This window comes from Phalacrocorax aristotelis, chromosome 2 (assembly GCF_949628215.1).
Source record: "Phalacrocorax aristotelis chromosome 2, bGulAri2.1, whole genome shotgun sequence".
Taxonomy (NCBI): Eukaryota; Metazoa; Chordata; class Aves; order Suliformes; family Phalacrocoracidae; genus Phalacrocorax; species Phalacrocorax aristotelis.
This window is the reverse complement of record NC_134277.1, coordinates 111,912,534-111,933,587: the sequence shown is the minus strand read 5'-3', so window position 1 is coordinate 111,933,587 and position 21,054 is coordinate 111,912,534. Positions and strand designations below refer to the sequence as shown.

Genomic DNA, 21,054 nt, shown 5'->3' with positions numbered 1-21,054 from the left:
GTGCCTAGGGCAGATTCTCAACAGGATATAAAAATTTGGCTTAGCAATGTATCTGTAATTTCTGCTTGAACATTGCTGCACCATCATACTTGCTCTGCTTTAGTCAGTCTTTCAAGCATTTTAAGAATTCATCTCAGGGTAGTATACAAGTACAGAAATGAGGTTTAAAAGCAACTAAATAATTAGTGAAAACAAATCAATGAAAATATCAAACACTTGTAGCAGCACTTAAATTACAAATGCTGATAGTAGCTTTCAGCACTGAGGAAATTAAGAGTAAGGAGCAGGAAGACAACCGCTGACTATGGTAAACCCAAATGTAAAAGGCCATAATCTAAGCAGAGAGCTACCATCACATCCTACCTGACTGGTGCAAATGGAAAGTATTCTATTAACAGGATGTTAATTATAGTAACAGTTGCCAAATACGTATGTGCAAATACATACATATACGTGTACATCTGTGAGTATGTATACATGCAATTAGCTGAAAGAGTAATAAACTAAGTATCTTAAATTGTTCAAACATGTGCATTGCTTAGCATTTTGAGTTTTGTCTAGAGCTATCTGTTGATATGCAGTGAGGCTTTTGTCTCGCCATACACACAGGTTTCTTTCCAGGAGCCCTCCAGGTCCAACTATACAGGCAGAGCCACTGTGGCTCTGTCTAACCTGGCCTTTGTCCCAACAAGTACCCTCATGGATCATTTTATCAGTACAAGTCCATAATGCAGTCATGAAATCTTGTTTTTTTTAAAAAAAAATCGGTTTGCTCTAGTGTAGTTTATCCTGCCTTTTGAGTGTTTATATGGAGTTAAAAAAGGGTCTTTCAACACAAATAAGCAGATGAAAAATAAGATAATGTCTTGGATTAAGGAAAATGTTGTAAGGATGGCTGAATTTTTGTTTTATCACGTATTTAGTAAAATACTTGATACTCATAGCGTCAATTAGCAGATCAACACAATTTTTGCAGAAGTAAAATATATGTGGGTAGACTTCCACTGTGCACAGCATGAATTCAATAAGGCTGCATCACTGAAAGCCAGGGTAGAGGAGAGGGTGGGGAGTGCAAGGTAGATTCCTCCTCAGAGAGGAGGAGGATATGGTAGGAGGTGTCGGAACATCAGCTGATACTTTGCAAACCTGCAATGCTGAGTACTCATCGGTATAAAATACTGCCCTCTTCACTGTTTTTTGAAAAAATGTGGATTTGTTTTACAGTGAAAAAGATAGATTTGCATTCCTCATCGCAAAACCTGAACAATAAGGGGTCTACACAAGGTTGGATCTGTGACCCATTTCTAACAGCATGTTACTTAGATTTCCTTCAGTTCCAATACTTGTACTGGATTGACTCAATTATCCTGTAAATTGAGAATATTTATCACAGGCCAAGAAGACAACCAAATGTTTAGTCTTGTTTTTTCTGATCAAGGGAGGTCAAAACATAGATGCAAACAGTTCAAACATTGAATACCCTGATCAACAGAACCAGGTAGAAAGGAGGAAACGGAGGACCAAAAAAGCCTCAGCAGGTCCCGCAATTTCCCCGTTTATTACAGGCACCTGCTCCCAAAGGGATTCGTTTTCTTCACACTGGTGTGTGTCACGAAAGGTTAAAACTCACTGAAAGTTCTCACACAGACCTTGCGGTTTGCTTCCGTTACCGAACACAGACCCTCCACGCCTGACGGGTTCAACCCCCGCAGGAGGAGGGGCCTCCCGGATGCCTTCCCCTTCCACAGCAGGCAGTCGCGGTACCTGCCGGCGGAGTGCAGCATGCGGCAGCCCACTCCTTTGGGGTAAGCGGCCGTCACAAGGGAAGGCACAAAGCCCCTTCGCCCAACGGCCGCCGCCGCTCGCCAGCGTCCGCGCGAGCTCAGCCTGCGCGCTCATGCTCAGGCGCCCGGCGGGCGGGGCCGCGCGCAGCCGGGCGTGGCCGGCGCATGCGCAGGACGCGTCTCCTTGACGCTGGGCGGAGGGCGCGCACAGGCCTCAAGGAGAGGAAAAGGGTGGTGGGGAGGTGCCGGGGGGTCTTTGCTGCTTCTGCCGCCGGCGCCATGTTTCTCTGCGCTCCCCTACGGGCCGCCGCTGCACGCTCGGTAAGGAGGAGGTGGCTCCGGCTGCTGTGGCGGCGGCGACATGTCTGTCCCCGCCGGCCGGGGCAGGGCGCCCGCTGGGCTGGAGGAGGCTGCGGCCGGGTGGCGGGAGGCCGCGGGGAGGCCGGTGCTGCGGGCGGGCGGGCGGCTGGGGCCTGCAGCGGGGCACGGCCTCGGGGAAAAGAGGCCCGGGGAGGGGCGTCGCTGCCGGGTGTCTCCCTCGCCTGGGGGGCCCCGGCGCTTGCCGGGGTTCTCTGACCGGCTCTAGAGTTGCACTGCCCGCGTCAAGCGCAACAGGCCCCAGCAGGAACTGCTTGGTGCTGATTGTAGGTTGTCGGGAAGCTTCCCAAATGGAAATGAAATTTGCGGCTTGCCTATGGTATATAAGACTAACCATTGGGGCGTTCGGTCTTTAATGGAACAGTTAGTTTGCTTTTTTCAGTCCTGAATCAACTCTTCATGCCAATAGTGACCCTTTAGGCCAGTGCATAAAATGGGGGCTTGTCCCATGACTACTTCAGGTCTGGAATTTACAGGTGTGGTTCTTGGAAACAGAACAGTATCTTTGGATAGAATAAAGGGTTTTCATCTGAAGTGCTTCCTTTTGAAGGAGTGCTGCATATGTGCTATATTTACTTTGCATTTAGTATGATTTATACCAGAGCGTTGCATCCTGATTTATATGCTCCTTTCAGCATCGTCTGCAGAATTGCAGTTGTATTTGCATGCTCTGCTTAAACTTTAAGTTTTTTGCCTGAGAGCACTCAAATTGGCATGCCAGTGCAGTTCATTTGATGTGCTTCATGTCAGTTGATAAATAGACTGAGAATCTCCTGGAAAACGTAGAACTCAGGAGCGATCTGCAGTTCACAGCGTTATCAGTGTATCCCAGAGTTCATTTTGGCCCAAGACGCAGAATGGCAGATGAATTGCTTTCCTGGCTGCTTTAGGATGAGCCAGAAGTAGAGGGCAAAAAGGAAATGGATGCATACAAAATAATAAACAACTGCATAGTAAATCCAATGCTTCCTGGAAGGACTGATCATATGACAGGGAAAGACTACAGCCATTGTGTGGAAGCACATAGCATGTGAAACTACATGATCTGCTGCTGAAAAGACTGGGCACTTACAGAAGAGCAGGTACTGTAGTTCCCTGGTACTTAGGCTTGGATTTCAGATCTGACTCTGTGGCTGTATTTTTGCTAGTTTGATACTGATCCACTTGAAGTCCCATAAATTCTATACAGTAACAGAAATCAAATAGTTGAGGGATTTTTCTTTTAATATGCTGTACTTCTAATTTAAGAAATATCAAAATTTATCTAGAATTCAATATAAAAATACAAAATTAAAATTAAATTTGTTATAGAATGATTACTTATGAGACGTAATACTTCTTATATTAGTATAAGTAATACTGTCTTAGTAATACTGTCCAGAATCTAGAAATCTTGATCTGTTTTGGCGTGACAGATCCAGACAGAGAGTAGAGAGAATACCTGAACAGAACTTGCATATGGGTCTGTGTTGTGTTGATGTTTCAGGTTTGTGTTTACTTTACATGTGTCCTCTTATGCTTTATCTTGCTGTTCAGTTAGAGAAAAGTTGAAGAAGCACAGAAATGCATACTAGAGAAGAACCTTAGTAGTAATGGTAGTTTCTGCAAACTTTAAATTTAAAGCACATATGATATAAAGTAACACATTGGAAAATTCTTCACTAAATCTTTGAGAATTTGTATTCAAGGCACTTAAATTAAGCTGCGGCAGATTATTATCTGTTTGACGTTAAAGGATTTAACTTCTACAGTGTCTGAAATGGTCAAGGTGAGTTAAGAGATTTGCTCTCCGAATAGTACAGGAGAACTCTTAATAGTCTCTTCTTCACTTAATTTAAATTATTTGTGATGGCAGTACAATTAATGCCTTACAGTTAGAATAGAAATCAAGCTGGTTCTGAAAGCAGCCACTAGCAGTATGTAAATCATTAACTATTAATGCTATCTACTTTATTTTGTTTGTAGGTAAGACAAATCCAATACTTACATAGAACAGCAGTGCGCAATAGCAGTGGGGGAGCCTTATTTGTGGTAAGTAGTTTTCTGCCTTACTGTAAGGGGGATGTGTAAGAAGAGTTTGGCATAATTTTTAATCTGCCTAAAAGCTTCTGATGGGCAAAACTTTGCTATAGAAGCCTGCTGGAATTTACAAAGAAGTGTTTTTTTTTCAGTAGAACTTTTTTAGAGTTGCGATCAAAATGCTTTGTTTTAGTTTTTGGCCTTGTGTTTCTTCCCTTATTATTATTAATAATGAGTTTTCACTATGTAATGGTGGCACTAGCAGTATTTGTGTGTGATTGCAGGCTTCGCTTAACTGTTATTTCATTATAAAACAGTTCTTGTTTCCTTTTTGTTATGGGGTTGAGTTTGTAGTTGAAGCTCATGAAACTTTTTGCAGGTGCAATTTCTTGATTTCTAAAATTTGCTGCAGAATTATCCTTGGGTCCAGGTCTAGCCCTGTTTACTAGGAGTTGAAAAGTGCAGTTCTTGTTCATATTATATGTAATATAGTATGTTGCATAATGATTCATAATTGAGGCCATTAGGCATTATCATAATGTGTATAAATACTAATAGTGATTGCAAAAGCCCTTGAATTTCAATATGTAAAGCAGATGTGTTGTCTATGTACCTCTGAAGAGAACCTGAAGCATCTCCAAGAAGTGTATTCTGTCCCATTCTGCTCCATTCCCATCTTCATCTAGTTTGCAGTTTAACAGCTGAATAATTTGGCATTTTTCCAACATTTGGTAGAAATCAGCACTTTAGTAGAGAATTGACCACTTTGTTCGTATCAGGCACTCAGCATGTTTGGACAGATTTTTGTTGTGGGTGTTGCCTTTCTGCAGCTGTCTCTACAGCTTTTCCCATAAGATGAAGTTAACGGGATCATAGTACGTGCTTCGTATACTTTTCCAGAAACCTGAGCAGGCATTGATGATTTACAGAGTGAGAGCTGTATTCAAGGACTACAGGAAACAGTGCAGGCTGTTGACTTAGGAAGCTTCAAGTGTAGTTTGAGGTTGGTGAAGACAGGCAAAAGGTGTCTTTGGTACCCTAATGGATGTTGGTGCCTCGCATATGAAGCTAGATAGCTTTGTATATTCTCCGGGCATTTTTCAAGATCTATGTAACTAAATTATTTGCCGGAGGGAGGAGCCTGAAAACAGAGAAAGTGTGATTTGCAGCTGTTTATTTAATAGCATCATTGAAGACTTTTATTTTTATTCTGCAATAGAATTTTTGCTAGAAAAGCATAGGAGATTGTTTCTGTGGGGGTTTGGTAGTGGTTTGTGTTTGTTTTTTTTTTTAAAGGATAATATTCTACCATGAAGTGAAAGGCTATGGGAAGAAGACAGCTTGACATCATTGTATGCCTGTGTAATTGTTTGCCCTAACTACAGTTAAAACCAGAGCAAATTTCAGATGTTGTTTAACACAGTAAACTTCAAGAGAAATTTGTCCTGCTGATTTGAGCTGAAGGCGTTGTTTTAATTAATACTAGGTGTTTGTATACAATCAGAGAATGGGACTTCCCCCCCACCCCGATTTCTCTAGAAGAAAAAAAGACAACATTAAAAAAAGACTTAGTTTTCTGGAATACTACAAGCAGGTGAAGTGTCAAAGGTTGTTAAAAACTGCTTGTGGAGTAACAGTGTGCTTACCTGGGAGTAGTTCTCACCTGTTGTGGTGGCCCTCTTTGTATGTCAGTTTACACACAAGTGCCTTGGTTTTGTCATGTAAAGTACATTGGTGCTTCTTGTTGCACCTTCCAGACATGAAATCTATATGTGAGGATGGAGGGAAATGCATACAGCATATTTGTTTAGTAACCGTAGGGGACAGGCTAGCAGGGGACCTGATGGTCATAAAATCTAGTGTTAAAAAGCAATTCTGATTTGCATGCCTATGCATCCCTTTGCAAACTTTTTTCATGCAAGTTTTTTTCCTTATGTGTTATCAGTGACACAAAGAAGTGAGAGAACTTGTACTGAAACTGCTTTTTCTTTTTGAAACACCCAAGAAGAGGCTTTCTCTCCACCAGTAAACTCAGTTTGGTGCCATGACGGGCAGATAGATCCACTTCCAGAATGAGTATATCAAGTTTAAAACTAGGTAGGTTCTTTGTCCATAGCAATGTAAGAAAGCTGCTCCAAATCTATTATTTCTGATGGCTAGGGAAGGCCTCATTTCAAAGATACTTTTTGTTTTCAGTAGTTACCTTTCTTTCAATGTGCCTTCTGTCTTTGTCACACATAAACTGCCCTAATGTGAGTTTTGTTATAAGGCTGTGCAGAGGTTCAGTACAGGAAGTTAGATAATTGCTAGATTATACTTTTAGTTACTTGTGATGATAGTCTGTGAAATACTTGGGTCGGAAAGCACTTCCACCATTCTTAATTTAAGAGAGGTTTTTACCTTGAGTTCTGCTGGAGTAGTCAGTGTAGGGTACTTTCCCCATGGAGGAGAAGTAATAAATTTCTTTTCATTGCCAATTTGGTATCGGCTCTTAACAGGTTGTCACTCTAAACATCTTTTCCCCTGCAGACCACACAGTTTTCTCATTTTGGTTTACAGTGTTTTGATCCGTTGTTTACCACAGGGCACAGGTCAAGTTTCAGGTCAACTTTTTTGCAGTATACATGAAAGCTAAATTATTCTAGTTGCTATATTGTAATTATTCAGTGGTCTTTCATAATTCTCTGTGTCAAGAAAGATGATTAGATTACTGAAAAAGAATAATAAAATGTCCCAGGTTGGTGTAGCAAAAAGAATGCGAGATGAACGCTCAGCAGCCTTAGTACCTTCCATGGGAGAGTACCATTGTCTGTGGGGTCAGTGTGGCTTGGGTAGGCCGTTGCAGTGCAGCTGCTCACACTTGTAAGGAGGTTAGGCTGAGTGCTGCAATACAAACGTGATACAGTCAAGCTATGCTTGGAATGAAAATGTGTTGTGTAAGACTTCAGGAAGTTGGGGAGCATGAGAGGAAACTGGAGAAAAATGGGTGGAGTTTGATTTTGCTTTTCAACAAATTGCAGTAGTTGGTACAGACATAATTGTTGGTACTTAGTTTGTGTATGGAGGAAACCTTAATATACTGCTGTCTTTTTATGAGCATCTCTTATGTGAGGGAAGGCTGAGAGAGCTGGGACTGTTAGAGAAGAGAAGGCTGGGGATCTTATCAATATGTATAAATACCTGAAGGGAAGGTGCAGAGGATGGAGTCAGGCTCTTTTTAGTGGTGCCCAGTGACAGGACCGGAGGGAATGGCCTTAGAGAACATCATGAAACCTGTTTTTACATGTGAGGATGACCAGGCACTCACACATGTTACCCAGAGAGGCTGTGGATTTCTCCATCCTTGGAGATATTCAGAAGAAGCTGTCTGGACCCAGTCCTGGGCACGCAGCTCTGGGTGGTCCTACTCAGAGCAGGGGGTTTGGCCCAGATGACCTCCAGAGGACCCTCCCAACCTCAACCATTCTGGGATTTTTAACATAGTATTCATTCCAATACTTGTGTCCTTCATTCTGATCTTGTTCTGCAGAATCTGTATCCTTAAAAAGGCAGAAATGCACTGATTATCATTTAGGAGAAAATCAGCTCACCTAAGTCTCAGATAAATGGTGTATCGTCAGACAAATGGAATACTAGAGAACATGTCATTGCCAAATGCCTAACAGCTCAGTAGGCCTAGAGCTCTGTAAGCTCTCAATGAAAACCATCAAACTCTCACAGCACAAAATTAGATGAAGCCCTTTTAGGAAGATGGAAAAGAAAAAAAGGTGGCAGGTTCTCATTTGGTGTTCATCTGTGCTGTAGCCTTTACAATGTAAATGTAAAATCTTGGAGCCTTGGTGCAAAGAACTGACTGTGTGGCAAACTGTAGCTTCAGGTATAAGGTAATTATTATTCCTCTTCACGTGTAGGGTATTTAAGGATACTGGTTGAGATGATACACGGAAAAGAACAGCTGTTCTAGGCAAAGCGGGAAATTTTAATAGATCAAATATACTTATTTGCAAAAGAAATTGGGATCAAGTACAATTGTAACTGTGTCAAATAGCTATGGAAGGCAAAAGAGCAGCCTGAAATAAAACATGCATGCAGATTTGAGATGGGAAAGAATACTTATCATGAACCATGGATTTGGTCTGTACAGCTAAGACACAGAACAGGTCCTGTAACGGGGAAATTAAAAGTTGCACAGTATTTCCAATCAGATTTTCCTCCGTTAGTCTCCTCCTGAGAACTTTCATTAAAATCCCTTACTGGCACTACATATGAGGAGTCAAATCCTTTATCTGGAAGGGTCAGTCTATAATAGCGGCAATTGTGTTCCGAAAAGCTGCTTTACGTTATCTTGTAGACCACCCAATAAGCAATAAATTAATAATTAATAAAATATTAGTATGTTCAAAGGGAATCAGTTCTCTTTCTGTAATTCCTGTTACTAGGGGGAAAGTAGTCTTTGGTGGAGAAGTAGATATTGACTGTACTTTCATATTTGACTTGAAGTGTGGTAGGGGTACGTGCTTTCAGGTGGATGGTGGCAGTAATAGTGTCGCTCCAGGATACGGACAGGATAAGCAAAGGGAATCTTTCGCTAGACCGACAGATGTAATTGAAGTTAAGTATTTGGCGTTCTGACATTTCCATATCAAAATTTCTAAATCCAGGAATAGCTATGGACCATACATATTTTAAGTTCTGCACTGATTACAATCTTTCAGTATGTATGTATCTTGCAGTGTTAAGATTTTTCATTAAATTTTTTGCTGCTTTTGCAGTGTGGAAACTGCAAAATCGCCTTAGGTTACTTGAGAAATGATCAAAGCGAAAGTCAACGGAGTGGGTTTCTTTCTCCTAAATATACTTTTAAAGCTTTTATTATTAGCTGGTTGTGGATTACTTTTGACATCAAGCCTTGAGTATAGCTTGCATTCTTCCCCAAACTTTCCATTTAATTTGAAAAATTCTCAATTTAAAAAACGTATAAAGTTTGGAATGAAACTTAGCTATGAGTATTTCAAGGATACCATAAGTGAGCTGCTTAGAGATAGTGAGAATTTTGTGCAGGAAGTTTTTCTGGTGGATAAAAATTTTTGTCAGAACTAACATTTTTATTATAGGAAAATGTCACTTTTCAAGACTTCTAAATTTCTATTTTCTGAAAATACAAGAACTAATTTCAACTTGAGGTTTCCCTAGAAGACCGTCTTAAAAATAATATTATAGAATACCTTATTTTGGAAATATTCACAATTCTGCTCCTTCTGCTCTGACTCAGAATTGTATCTAAAATTAAAATGTTGAAATCCATTACAAATCAAAGAATATGTTAAAATGGGTTAATAATTTGTTTCAATACACAAACATTTTTGTTATATAGCAAGCTTCTTGATGAATTTTAAAGTTTTTATAGTTAATGTCTCATTGGAAAAGAAAAAAATGGGCTGTTGGTTTAGTCCCTTTTTGTTTGTAAGGTAGTAACCAGAGGACTCTTGATCTGCCTGTGATGAGTCTGAACATAATTGCCAAACTGTATTAAGAGTATTTAAAAATGTATATTTTGATAACAACACCATGTTCATTAAGAAGTAACTTTTTTGAATATGAAATAACAGGACTAAGTATTTTTAAGAGTGATGAAATAATTACCAATATTTTTTTACAACTTTCCCAGAGATACTTAATTTATGATTGAGTACTATGAAATTTTTATCTGGAGTTTATTGATTTTATTCAAGCAACTCAACTGTAACTGTCCAATGAGAAGATATTTTACAACAGTAAATTTCCTGACAACCCTATTTTTACACATTTTCTTTTTCTTTTCCTGAAGCATAGAGATAGTCCTGAAAATAATCCAGATACTCCATTTGAGTTCACACCGGAAAACCAAAAGGTATGCAGACAAAAAGAGTTAAATACACAGATTTTCTTTAGATCAGTACTGATGTGTTTTTCCCACTCTTTCCCGTTAAAAAGCGAATAGAAGCAATCATAAGCAGCTACCCAGGGGGACACAAGTCTGCAGCTGTCATGGCAGTACTAGATTTGGCCCAACGACAGCATGGATGGTTGCCCATATCGGCTATGAACAAGGTATTTAGTACTTAATTATCTTTCAAGCATAATTTCACTGTTTTCTTTAAATATGTCTACAGTATTAGTATTTATTTATCAAAGCGTACATGTAGCACAGAATTGTGAGAATTCCCCAGGAGCCTACATTTTAAAAAACAAAAGGGAAAACTAGCCCAGGGAGCTCTGGGCTCTGTTGTTGCATAATGTTGCTAGAAACTACAGACAGAATGAAACAAAAGTTACATGAGCCTTATTTAGTTAGGCTTTTCCCAGAATCATCCTTGAAGTAGGAACAGAAACTTGAAAAACTTTTTGCTTGCTGCTGAATTCAGGGAAGGAACAAGGTAATGATGGTGGGATTTTTCTCCTCTCTGGTTAGTGGCACTACACGCATTGCCAGGATTGTACTTAATCTCTAGGTCTGTAAAGACTTCTGCAAAGCAGCGTTAGTGTGGTATGGGTCATGAGTGTCCTGTAACACCTCACAGCAAGTGCCCAGAAGTCTTATCAAATTATTTATTAAAATTGTTTTGAAATAAGCAAGTAAGCAACTACACTGGTCCAACATGATAGGTTGCGTGATAATAATCAAATGCCAAGAAATAAAAAATTCTGGTTTATATTCATATGAATAAATATATCATATTTTATCTTATAGTCTGGCATATCATCAGTTTTAATGTGAAAAGTTTTAAATTCAATCAAGATATGCTAAGTGAGGATTGTGAGCGTACAGAAATTACTGAAGGAGTTAAGTGGACACTTAAATAAGGGCAACTTATGTCTGCTACCGTTTCTACAGTGTAGCATAATGCCTCAAGTTGCCGTTAATACTGAATGGGAAGAGTATTTTTGTTTAAGTTCTGGATTGATACTTTGTTTAAAATAATCTTAAATTTTTTAAGTGAACAAGTATTTTCTCTGGTTTGCTATTTGCCTGCTATAGAGACTGGAACATAAAACAGTTACACTTTTGAAAACAGAGCCAGTTCTCAACCTGAGCAGTTTGCCAGGGTTCCAGGTTAATGAGGTCAGGGATACTTACTCCAGACCTGGCTCCGTGGAGGTTGTGCCTCACTCCCTAGTCATTAGCTGTGATGCCACTCTGCAGAGGTAGCGGTGGTGTCTCTAAGGTCAGCCCTGGCGTGTCACAGAGCCCGAGACACACCTGCTGTATCTGAATTAGGTGAGTGTGGTACCAGCCTGATCCCCTTACCAAAGGGCTTACGTGGGTTAGCGTAGGCAGATGTTTGCAAGTTCGTTCATTCATACAGCAAAAGAGCAGAAGCACAGCCTGAGTTGGTGCTGACAAAGCTGGAACCCAGCTGGCTCCGCATCTAGCCTGTGTACAATGCTAGGTGCTGGAGGGAACTTACCTGAGCTCTGTGCTGTGCTAATCCATGGCTTAGTGGAGTTTGTGCTTGAGCAGGGTGACTCCAGTCAGAGTAACTCAGGTGTCTTTTCTTGGCACTTGAATACAGCTGTGCTTTCATACCCATCCCCGCCCTCTTATTATTTATCCATTACTGCAGAGAGAGTACAGGTGACTATTGAAATGCATTCTTAAATGCCTTTACTGATGCCCTGGGAGAATTCAATATAGTGTCTGTTTTCCCCTTGTTACAGGTTGCTGAAATTTTAGAAATGCCTCCCATGAGAGTGTATGAAGTAGCAACCTTCTATACAATGTATAATCGCAAACCTGTTGGGAAATACCATATTCAGGTCTGCACTACCACACCTTGCATGCTGCGAGACTCTGATAGTATTTTAGAAGCCATTAAGAAGAAACTTGGTATGACACAAATTTGTAATACGCTTTTTGTAATTCTTTTTACCTTTGCTTAATGATACTGAAGTAAAATTTTTCATATGATGGCGATAGAGCAATAGTATTGAAAATGTAGAGTGAAATCATTGGAGAATAGGCACTAAATACTTCAAACTTCAGATGTGGCATTTATTCTTAAAGATTTCAGGAAAGTAGAGCGAAAAAGGCCATTGTCTGGAGTGCCATTTAGTGGCCTTGGAGTGGTTTTAAAGGGAATTTGTCAGGAAATGCAGTATTCTAATATGACCATTGGACTGAGAAAGTAAGCCCTATCCTATATATAGGAGAGGATTCTTGAATGCTGTGGCCCTTTTTTATATGCAAAATAAATTTTTTAAGGTATGTGCTACATGAAAGTTGTCTGTGAGGGTTTTTTTTACTTAAGATGATAGAGTCACAGAATGCTTTGGGTTGGAAGGAACCTTAAAGATCATGTAGTTCCAACCCCACTGCCATGGGCAGGGATGTCTTCAACTAGCTCAGGTTGCCCAAAGCCCCATCCAGTCTAGCCTTGAACACTTCCAGGGATGGGGCATCCACAGCTTGTCTGGGTGATCTGTCCCAGTGTTTCACCACCCTCACAGTGAAGAATTTCTTGCTAATATCTAATCTAAATCTACCCTTTTCCAGTTTGAAACCATTAACCCTCATAGCATCACTACACTCCCTGATAAAGAATCCTTCCCCATCTTTCCTGTAGGCCCCCTTTAAGTACCAGTTGGCTGCAGTATGGTCTCCCCACAGCCTTCTCTTCTCCAGGCTGAACAACCCCAGCTCTCTCAGCCTGTCCTCATAGGGGAGGTGCTCCAGCTCCCTGATCATCTTCGTGGCCCTTCTCTGGATCTGTTTGAGCAGGTCCATGTCTGTCTTATGCTGGGGGCCCCAGAGCTGGACCCAGCACTCCAGGTGGGGTCTCACAAGACCCAACTAGAGGGGCAGAATCACCTCCCTCGACCTGCTGGCCACGCTGCTTTTGATGCAGCTCAGGATGCGATTGGTTTTCCGGGCTGCAAGCACACATTGCTGGGTCATGTCCAGTGTTTCATCCACCAGTACCCCCAAGTCCTCTGCAGGGCTGCTCTCAGTTCGCTCATTACCCAGCCTGTATCCGTATTTGGGATTGCCCCGACCCAGGTGTGGGACCCTGCATTTGGCCTTGTTGGACTTCATGAAGTTCAGAGGCCCACCTTTCCAGCCTGTCAAGGTCCCTGCAGACGGCAAACATGTTAACATGACTTATGAATTCTCCATGAGCAAAGTCAATTGAGAGCACTGCATCACATGAGATGTGAGGAGAGCCCATGGGTTTTGCGTGTGGGTTTAGGGTGTTTGGTTTTTTTCCCCTTCCTTGTTGGGTGCTTATGGGGAGAGAAGGGGTTAAGATCAGCAACTAACAACTCTTCCCCTTCTATGAAGGTCGCAAGCTGTGCTAACATTTCCCAAGAACCACTGTGATAAGAGCTGCAGAACAGCTGCTTACTGTCTTGCATTCCATATATTTATATGGAAAAGGCATAGTTAGATGAAACTTACCTTGGTTTGTTACTGAAATTCTTAGCTTGAGAAGGCAAAGCATTAAGGATGATTGTGTAACTCTTACTGAGACACAGGCCTTACTTAGACTTTTATTAGGTTTTTTTTTCTTCCCACCTTTTAATAACTATGGAGGAAAACTGCTTTTCAGCATTCTTCCTTCCATGGAGTATTTTGCCAAGATCAGACTCTGAGATGTTATTTTGGCTAACCTGCCCCCTGGGGAAGGTCTGTATCTATAGCACTAGAACAATAATGTGTCATGGAAGCTAAGTATGTGTACAGAGTTGCTCAGGAAATAAGCCTTTGTGTATAAACTTGGAAGTTGCTTATGAATTTGTAGCTAACGATGTTAATGCTTGGATCTTGGTTAATTTGGGAATTCAATACTCAGTGCTGTATATTAATGCATTTCCTATCAGCACATGAAAGCTGTGTTCTCCCTATTTTTCCTTTCTGTTGTGTTGATTACTCAAAATGTTCCTGCGTAGAGCTGTTCAGTTTCTTAGAACTGTCATTTCATGGTTATTTTTCAATAAATCACACCTGTAAACCTGTAAATGAGGTCTCAAAAATGTATCCAAAGACTGACTTCACAGTTCATTGGAATCTTTTGTTTAATGCAAACATTTTGGACTCATCTAAGAGGATTTAATTGTGCAAATGTTTTTATGGCCAAAATACAAGGAGATGACTATGGAGCACTTAAACTCATGCTTATTAATCTTGTTCAGTAACCACTGCTGAACCTAATATTCTTTATTGGTTTAGGTATAAAAGTTGGGGAAACAACACCTGATAAACTCTTCACGCTGATAGAAGTGGAATGTTTAGGTGCTTGTGTAAATGCACCGATGGTTCAAATAAATGACAATTACTATGTAAGTATTACGTTCCCTTTTAAAAGATTAAACTGCTTTGCTGGGTTACCTGTATTTTCACTTGTTTCAGATTCTGAAGTTTTGGTTGGCTACTGCAAATTCCTGTTGGCAGGGTCAACTTGTAACCTAGAGCATATTTTAGTTTCCAGGCCTCTTCCTAGAACGTCACAGTGCATTCGTCACAGCATATCCATGTATCTTTCCTTTCAGTTTCTGTCTTGATTTATACAAGTGGGGTGATGCATTTTTGTGATAGTGCTCTGCCCATAAATCTGGAGTTTTTAAATAGGTATTCGATAAGCTTTGAAAAGCACTTTAAAGTAGTCTGTTGGAAAGTATGAACTGTTTTAACACTATTTTTGAACTTCTAGGCTTCTGAATTATGGCTTACTTGAATGCCATCAGACCAAAGGAATTAAAGTATTGCCTGAATCCAGCTTTTTTAGAAAACCCTTATTTTTAAAATATTTTGCTATCACAGTCTGATTAATTTTTAAAGAACTGTTCTCTTGAATTGTACCCACGATTTTTTTTGTCAGAGCTGACACCATTCTGTAGTCCGGGCAATGGCATGTGTATAGCAGGTAGGCAGAGATCTGGCACTAATACACCAAGGAAACTGGAAACACAAACCAGTGTTACAGATGATCTGCATCAACGTTGTTAGTTTTAACATAATCCTGCAACTGTATGTAAAACAAATTTTTTAACATTAAAATAACAGTAGGCTTTTTAATTTTCCTAATTCTTTGAACCAGTATGTGCATTAATGGACAGGATCAAAATTACCTATGCTGTGATCGCACCTAGGAGAGCCATGATCTGATGAATTTTGAATGCTGCAATTAGCATAACTGCTGACTTTTTCTGTTTTGTTGATTATCTGATTTTTTTTTTTTACAGGAAGATTTGACACCCAAAGATATTGAAGACATAATTGATGAGCTAAAGGCTGGCAAAGTTCCCAAACCTGGCCCAAGGTATGCTATATTTGCATAATAATAGCCAACTGTTTGAACACAGATCCTTTAGAGAAACTGAATTCCTGTTCCAGTGATTTGTGTTCATAACCTACAGCTACAAAGCAGTAATTAATTTACTGAACAGAATGGCATGCATTCAGTGCCTTTCTATCTATTCAAAGCCAAAAAGAACTGGAAAGAACTGAGAAGGGAATTTTTCATATTCTTGATGACTGACTAAAGGAGCATAAAAGTGAGAATGTCAATTCTGATTTGGTTTAGCACCTAACAGGGGAATGATATCACCTCACCTGTTGGATTCTTTTTGTCCAGCTCATGTAAATTAACAAATGCCTGTTGTTTTGTTTGGTTGAGTTTTTTTATTTCTGACAAAACCCAGAAAGATGACAATTTTGTGCAAAGGTTATTATTTCTGAACTTTTCTTATTATTTCCTGTTGTTCCTTGTTAGCCCAACTACGTGTTTGTGAGAATTGAAGAATGAATTTGACTTGGATGTGCTACCTAGTCCTATTGTTTCTATGATTTTTTTTTTAATACAAGAACAACAATCTTAAAACAGTCAATTTCCAGACACAAGGAAGCATCTTTAACAAAAATATGACTGATAAAATTGGATACTGCCTTTGGTATTACTGGGATCAATGTCACTTTTGTCCAGCCAGCCTATAAATGAAGAGGAAAAAACTATTGCATTTCAGTTATGAAACTGTCATATTTGACTTTGGAATCCTTTTGATTTAAGAGTAGCATCACATACTTCTGACAGATGAATAGGAAGAACGAAAGAAAAAAAGTGGCTTCAGCCTTAAGTCAGATTTGTAACTGTCTTCTATCCAGTGGTTAAACAGTACCTGAGGTTGTAACACACCAGCAATGAGTAAAACTGCTTTCATTTTTCAGGAGTGGACGTTTTTCTTGTGAGCCGGCTGGTGGCCTTACCTCTCTGACTGAACCACCCAAAGGACCAGGTTTTGGAGTTCGAGCTGACCTCTAAGGATTTTTGTAATATAAGATGAACTGTCTGAAAATAATAAAGTAACTTTAATCTCACTAAAATGATGTATGTTCTAGTAATTTTTTTAAGAAATGAAGAAAGCAACAGCAATTAGAATCTCTATAACTTACCAAGGTTTTAACTACTGCAAAGCATAATCATAATTCTAGATTTTAAGAAAAGTGGTTCTGTAGACTGTAAGGTGACTCACTGAAAGAGTCCACTTCTGATCACTGAGAGGTAAAAGTTGCATCTTTTGATCTGTCATTGAAAATTCTTTCAACTTTTTCTAAGGTTCTTTGAAGAAGCAACAAAACTGACTAAATTACAAGTCTGGCAAATCCACAAGGAGACAAACCAAAAGGAGACTGTCTGATAAAACTTCATCATGTGGTACTTTTAATTGCAAACAAATAAAAACCAGGAAAGGTGATCCAAGCTGTGTTGTGTTTAAAAAAAAACCGGAAAAAAGAAAAAATTTCATAGGTTCAATAAGTGGTTCTTCCTGAGTCTAATTCTTCTTACTACTGTTAGGCAACCAGGAAACATGTGAAAACTCTTTTTATCATGTTACAAAAAAAACCCCAAATACCAGTCATACTCTACTGAAAGAATGAACAGCAACAAGAAACCACTTCCTGTACAAATTTATTCAATACAGCCAAGGTATGCAGTTGGGGGAAGACAGAATATATCAGAACAGTTTAATGCATGGCTAAGTATAATATATGAAATGAGTTATTTGATTCACAGATCCTTCTTTGACCTTGTGGCTGTGTATCAACTACTAAGAACAAATGTGTGTGAAATTGAGGTATTTCTCCTGGTATTAAAAAAGTTGAAGATATTTTTAATTGATTGCATATTGACACTACATATGCTTGTAAAATCTGGCAAATGCTTTATATATATACACACATGCATATACATATTTTGATGTAAATTAGGAAATGTGAACGTGTCAGTCACCTGAGACCATATTGTCTGCCTCATCTAAAATCTGCTGTGGAACTTACATTCTTATTGAAATTAATGTGATGGAGCTTAATTGTGTTATTTCTATTTTATTCTATATTTAGTTTGGTTTTATATTCTGATTAACAGTGCTTCCCTAAACCATTCTCCCTCTTCTGAGTCAAATTTTGTATCTGCAGGTTTCCCTGCATCATGGTTATCTCACACAGTCTGTTTGTGCCCACCTTTACTTCAGTAGGGCCTGTGAAGTTCCTCAATGTATTGTTTAACAAGCAGTGTTGCTGTTCGTAGTTCTGAAAGCAAAATAGGTATGTGTATAACTTGCATGTAAAACATGCTCTCCTTCTACATTATGAAGCTAAATTTATAAATCAGAATCATTGTATTGCATACTAATGGAAAAGTAAATTTGGTAAATAAATGAGTGACTGAGTGAAAAGAGTCACCCAATAAGCACGAAAAAAATCTTGTATACAGGTGGTATAGAACACTGCATATAAGAAAATAGAGTACATGGATTGAAAGATAATCTAATTTAAAGCTGCTGATTGCCCTTTTGAAAGGTCACTCCAGTGTCTGTAATCGCCACATGCCTTGTAGCAAGCCAGGCACCTGGCACTATGTGCACTTCTCTATGGACATAAAGTGTGATAGCATATTACATCTTGATACAAAGACAGACTTATGCAACTAAGCTGTTTGCTTGACTGTAACAGAAAAGTGCATTCGACTTTGTATAGGATTACCTTATTCTCGCCTAGTATGAAAACAGGCAACTATTTTTAAAGTAACATTGAACATGAATGAGGAATTGGCATGCATTATGGAGCTAAAGTCTGGTACAATTATTCATGTTTTTATATGTAACCATGAAACTGAGGTGAGTGCATCATTGTCTTGAAGGGAAACACAGTTACAGACCTGCCAAATTTGAAACTTTCAAGCCTATACAACCAAAGCTCTAGAATGCCAGACTCCTCCCCTTGGTAAAGCTGGACAGAATTTGTTGCCTTGTCCCACTTTTCTCCCCATTCATCAAATCTCGATGTCTGTCTTGTGAGCAGAATGTGAACCTTAACAGTTTCTCATTTGTTGGAGATCATGTTAGTCTGGATGTTCCACAGACAAGTATGTCAGTCATTTTGATGGAACGTGTAACCGGCTGCCAATCAGTTAACCAGAAAAGGGTAATTTACATTATCCTTATTGTGTGTTACAGATCTGGTACACCTCTGCTCAAAATGAAACTGAATATTGTAGGGCAGCTATTATTTGAAAAGGGCAAATAACTGTTACTCTTCTCTCAATTCACCCACTTCATTCATCAGTTACATGAGGCTTTATGGTGCTGATTTCTACAGCAAAATAGTTTGGCCATCACTGTAGTAAGATAAATTAGTAAAGGGAAAATGGATATCTTGCATTATTTCTGTTTTGTTGACATTTGAGTATTTCAAACACCTCAACTAGAGATACAGATTCTGCAATAGTTGTTACATGTAGTTGTTTACATAAAATTATTCTCACAGTTGTAACTTCTGCAGGACAGTGATGAGGATTAACTAGGTGATCATTATGGAGGAGTTCTAGAATAGTGTAAGGAATTAATACATCCAAATTCTATCTTCTGTTATTGATTAACTGCAGATAGTACCCTGTGCTTGCTTTTATTAGTAGAATTAAATATTTTAGGTAACAGGTCATAGTTTCCATTATTTTCAATACTCAGTAGCAGAGAATTACTAATAGTAATTCTGGGCAGCTGATGCTTATTTGTCAAATAATTAAACACTTAATTCTGCAGAATTTTGATCTACCAGTTAATATCTTGAGCTGTGAGAGCACTGGGTGATGAGTTAAATGAAAAATGAGCTAACTACAGCAACAGCCAATACAGTCCTGGAACTGGTAACACAGCAGTTACAGAACCAGTTCTGTGGTTTTGGTGGTCTTGTTTGCCCCCCTACTTGTGTGAGGAAAAAATGAAAGAATTCACATGCTGTATTTATTCTCCGAATGTAAAAGTGGAAGGAAAAAAAGTAAAAGAAAGCCCTTTAACTGAGAAGGAAAAAAAAATACTACCTAGAGAAAATTTTAAGAAAAATAGGTGTGGTCTTGGGAAAGGAAATGAGATTTAGAAAATGGAAGTGGAAGACACACAAAGAATCCATTGGACTGAGAGTGGGTCGTGATGGTTCTTTCCTTTGGTAAAGGACAGAAGGAGGTTTGGAGGAATTGGAAACTCCACTAGATACCCAATGATGCATTCGATGTTGGATAATGGAAAGGATTCCTGTGACCTCCACATACTGCTAGAAAATTATCTATTATCTGTTATCTGGAACTGTGTCTGTCACAACAGGGAAAGAAGCAACAAAATTCAGTTCCATCTGTGCAGTGCATCAGCTAGGCTCAAGGGCTGACTGGCGGTTACCTGCCCGAGGCTGGTGCGTGTACTTTCACCAGCGTGTCACTTCGCATGTTCTTAGGATGAAGTTGTTATTTTTAGGTTTTTGTACTGCAGTCTGTTAGTCACTTAATCACTAGAAGGAATTCTGCAATGACAGTTCAACCAGATGCCGTGCACATTTGTCTGAAGAGCAGTAGCTCACACAGCTGATAGCACTTCCCTTGTGAAACATCTTGCATTACGCATGCCAACACAGCATGGCTACAAAGGCATTTTGCAGCTGTGCTATGTAAAAGGAAAGGGCTTCTGGAAACACAGGGAAGAAACTAATGTAGGGACAGCAATTAGCAATTAACTGATTGATGCTTTCTGTTAGTCCAAACAGCAGTTCTTATAAAAGGCTTAAGGAACCACATTTTTAAGATACTGATAGATACTAAAATCTTAACATCTGCTGCAGGTGTTGCTCATGAGACTCCTTCCCTGTTGCCTCAGCTGCTAGTTGTGAACACCTACCAACACACACTGAAATGCTGGAACCGCATGCTGCTGCTGCATGAGGATCAGAATGCTGTGTTACACCACCATGCTACACCTGAAGCCTGTCATTTTTAGAAGGTGAATCATCAGTATCATCCCTATATAGTACTTGGAAGAAAACATAGTCTGCCTTAGGAATTAGTTTTTAACTCCACTTACACTAGCAGTCAGTAGCCTGCCTACTCTTCTATCTGCTTGCCCCCTCAAGTGATGGCCTCTGTAATCAACCTGGCATGAAAGAACACAAAGTGAACACAACTCCCTTTGTTACATGGGCACAGGTGCTCCTTGTCAAACTGACAGCACTCGAGGTATGCCAACAGCAGCACAGCAATTAAGACTACATCAAATGGAAGGGCTTTGTTTAGCTGCCTTCCCAAAATATGACACTGGAGAGCTCACCTATCTTTAGTATGTTCCAGAAGCAGTCTGGAGAGCCTTATTCAAGAACCCATGAGTACAGAACCACACAGATTCTTTAAGTCTTACCACATAATACTATTTTACCAAGCAGACGCAAAACCTTTCACAAGTGCAGATGAATGACCTGTTTTTACAGTTGCAGCAAGGGCTTACGTCAGTCTACTTCTAGAACCCCTTTTGATGCATTTATATGACATCTGGCTTATGGGCACGAGCAAGACACCAAAAA

At 39.6% G+C, this 21,054-nt stretch overlaps 1 protein-coding gene and 1 long non-coding RNA gene across 4 annotated transcripts; one reads left to right on the top strand and one right to left on the bottom strand.

Annotated features, from left to right (window-relative positions):
• The first annotated feature begins 1,754 nt into the window (after positions 1–1,754).
• Positions 1,755–16,539, top strand: NDUFV2 (NADH:ubiquinone oxidoreductase core subunit V2). The gene is made up of 8 exons (XM_075084698.1): positions 1,755–2,105; positions 4,128–4,193; positions 10,009–10,071; positions 10,155–10,271; positions 11,880–12,048; positions 14,389–14,498; positions 15,402–15,478; positions 16,384–16,539. The coding sequence occupies exons 1-8, from the start codon at positions 1,950–1,952 to the stop codon at positions 16,475–16,477; spliced, it is 852 nt and encodes a 283-aa protein (XP_074940799.1). The 5' UTR covers positions 1,755–1,949; the 3' UTR covers positions 16,478–16,539.
• On the bottom strand, positions 4,394–16,427 carry LOC142053296 (uncharacterized). Of its 3 annotated transcripts, none has more exons than XR_012659162.1 (4): positions 16,335–16,427; positions 15,023–15,117; positions 9,407–11,779; positions 4,394–8,344 (listed from the first exon to the last, which is right to left on the bottom strand). It is a non-coding gene; the product is annotated as an uncharacterized LOC142053296 (long non-coding RNA). The 3 variants fall into 3 exon arrangements; XR_012659163.1 differs by lacking the exon at positions 16,335–16,427 and having other exon boundaries at positions 4,394–7,064; positions 7,362–8,344; positions 15,023–15,406; XR_012659161.1 differs by lacking the exon at positions 16,335–16,427 and having other exon boundaries at positions 9,407–9,461; positions 11,630–11,779; positions 15,023–15,406.
• Positions 16,540–21,054: the final 4,515 nt, after the last annotated feature.

Bases quoted from the DNA above. Each gene is read 5' to 3' on its own strand.
- NDUFV2 (XM_075084698.1), top strand. From the start codon at position 1,950: ATGCGCAGGACGCGTCTCCTTGACGCTGGGCGGAGGGCGCGCACAGGC. The intron at 12,049-14,388 runs GTATGACACAAA...TTATTGGTTTAG, and splicing joins AGCCATTAAGAAGAAACTTG to GTATAAAAGTTGGGGAAACA. The intron at 14,499-15,401 runs GTAAGTATTACG...TTTTTTTTACAG, and splicing joins AAATAAATGACAATTACTAT to GAAGATTTGACACCCAAAGA.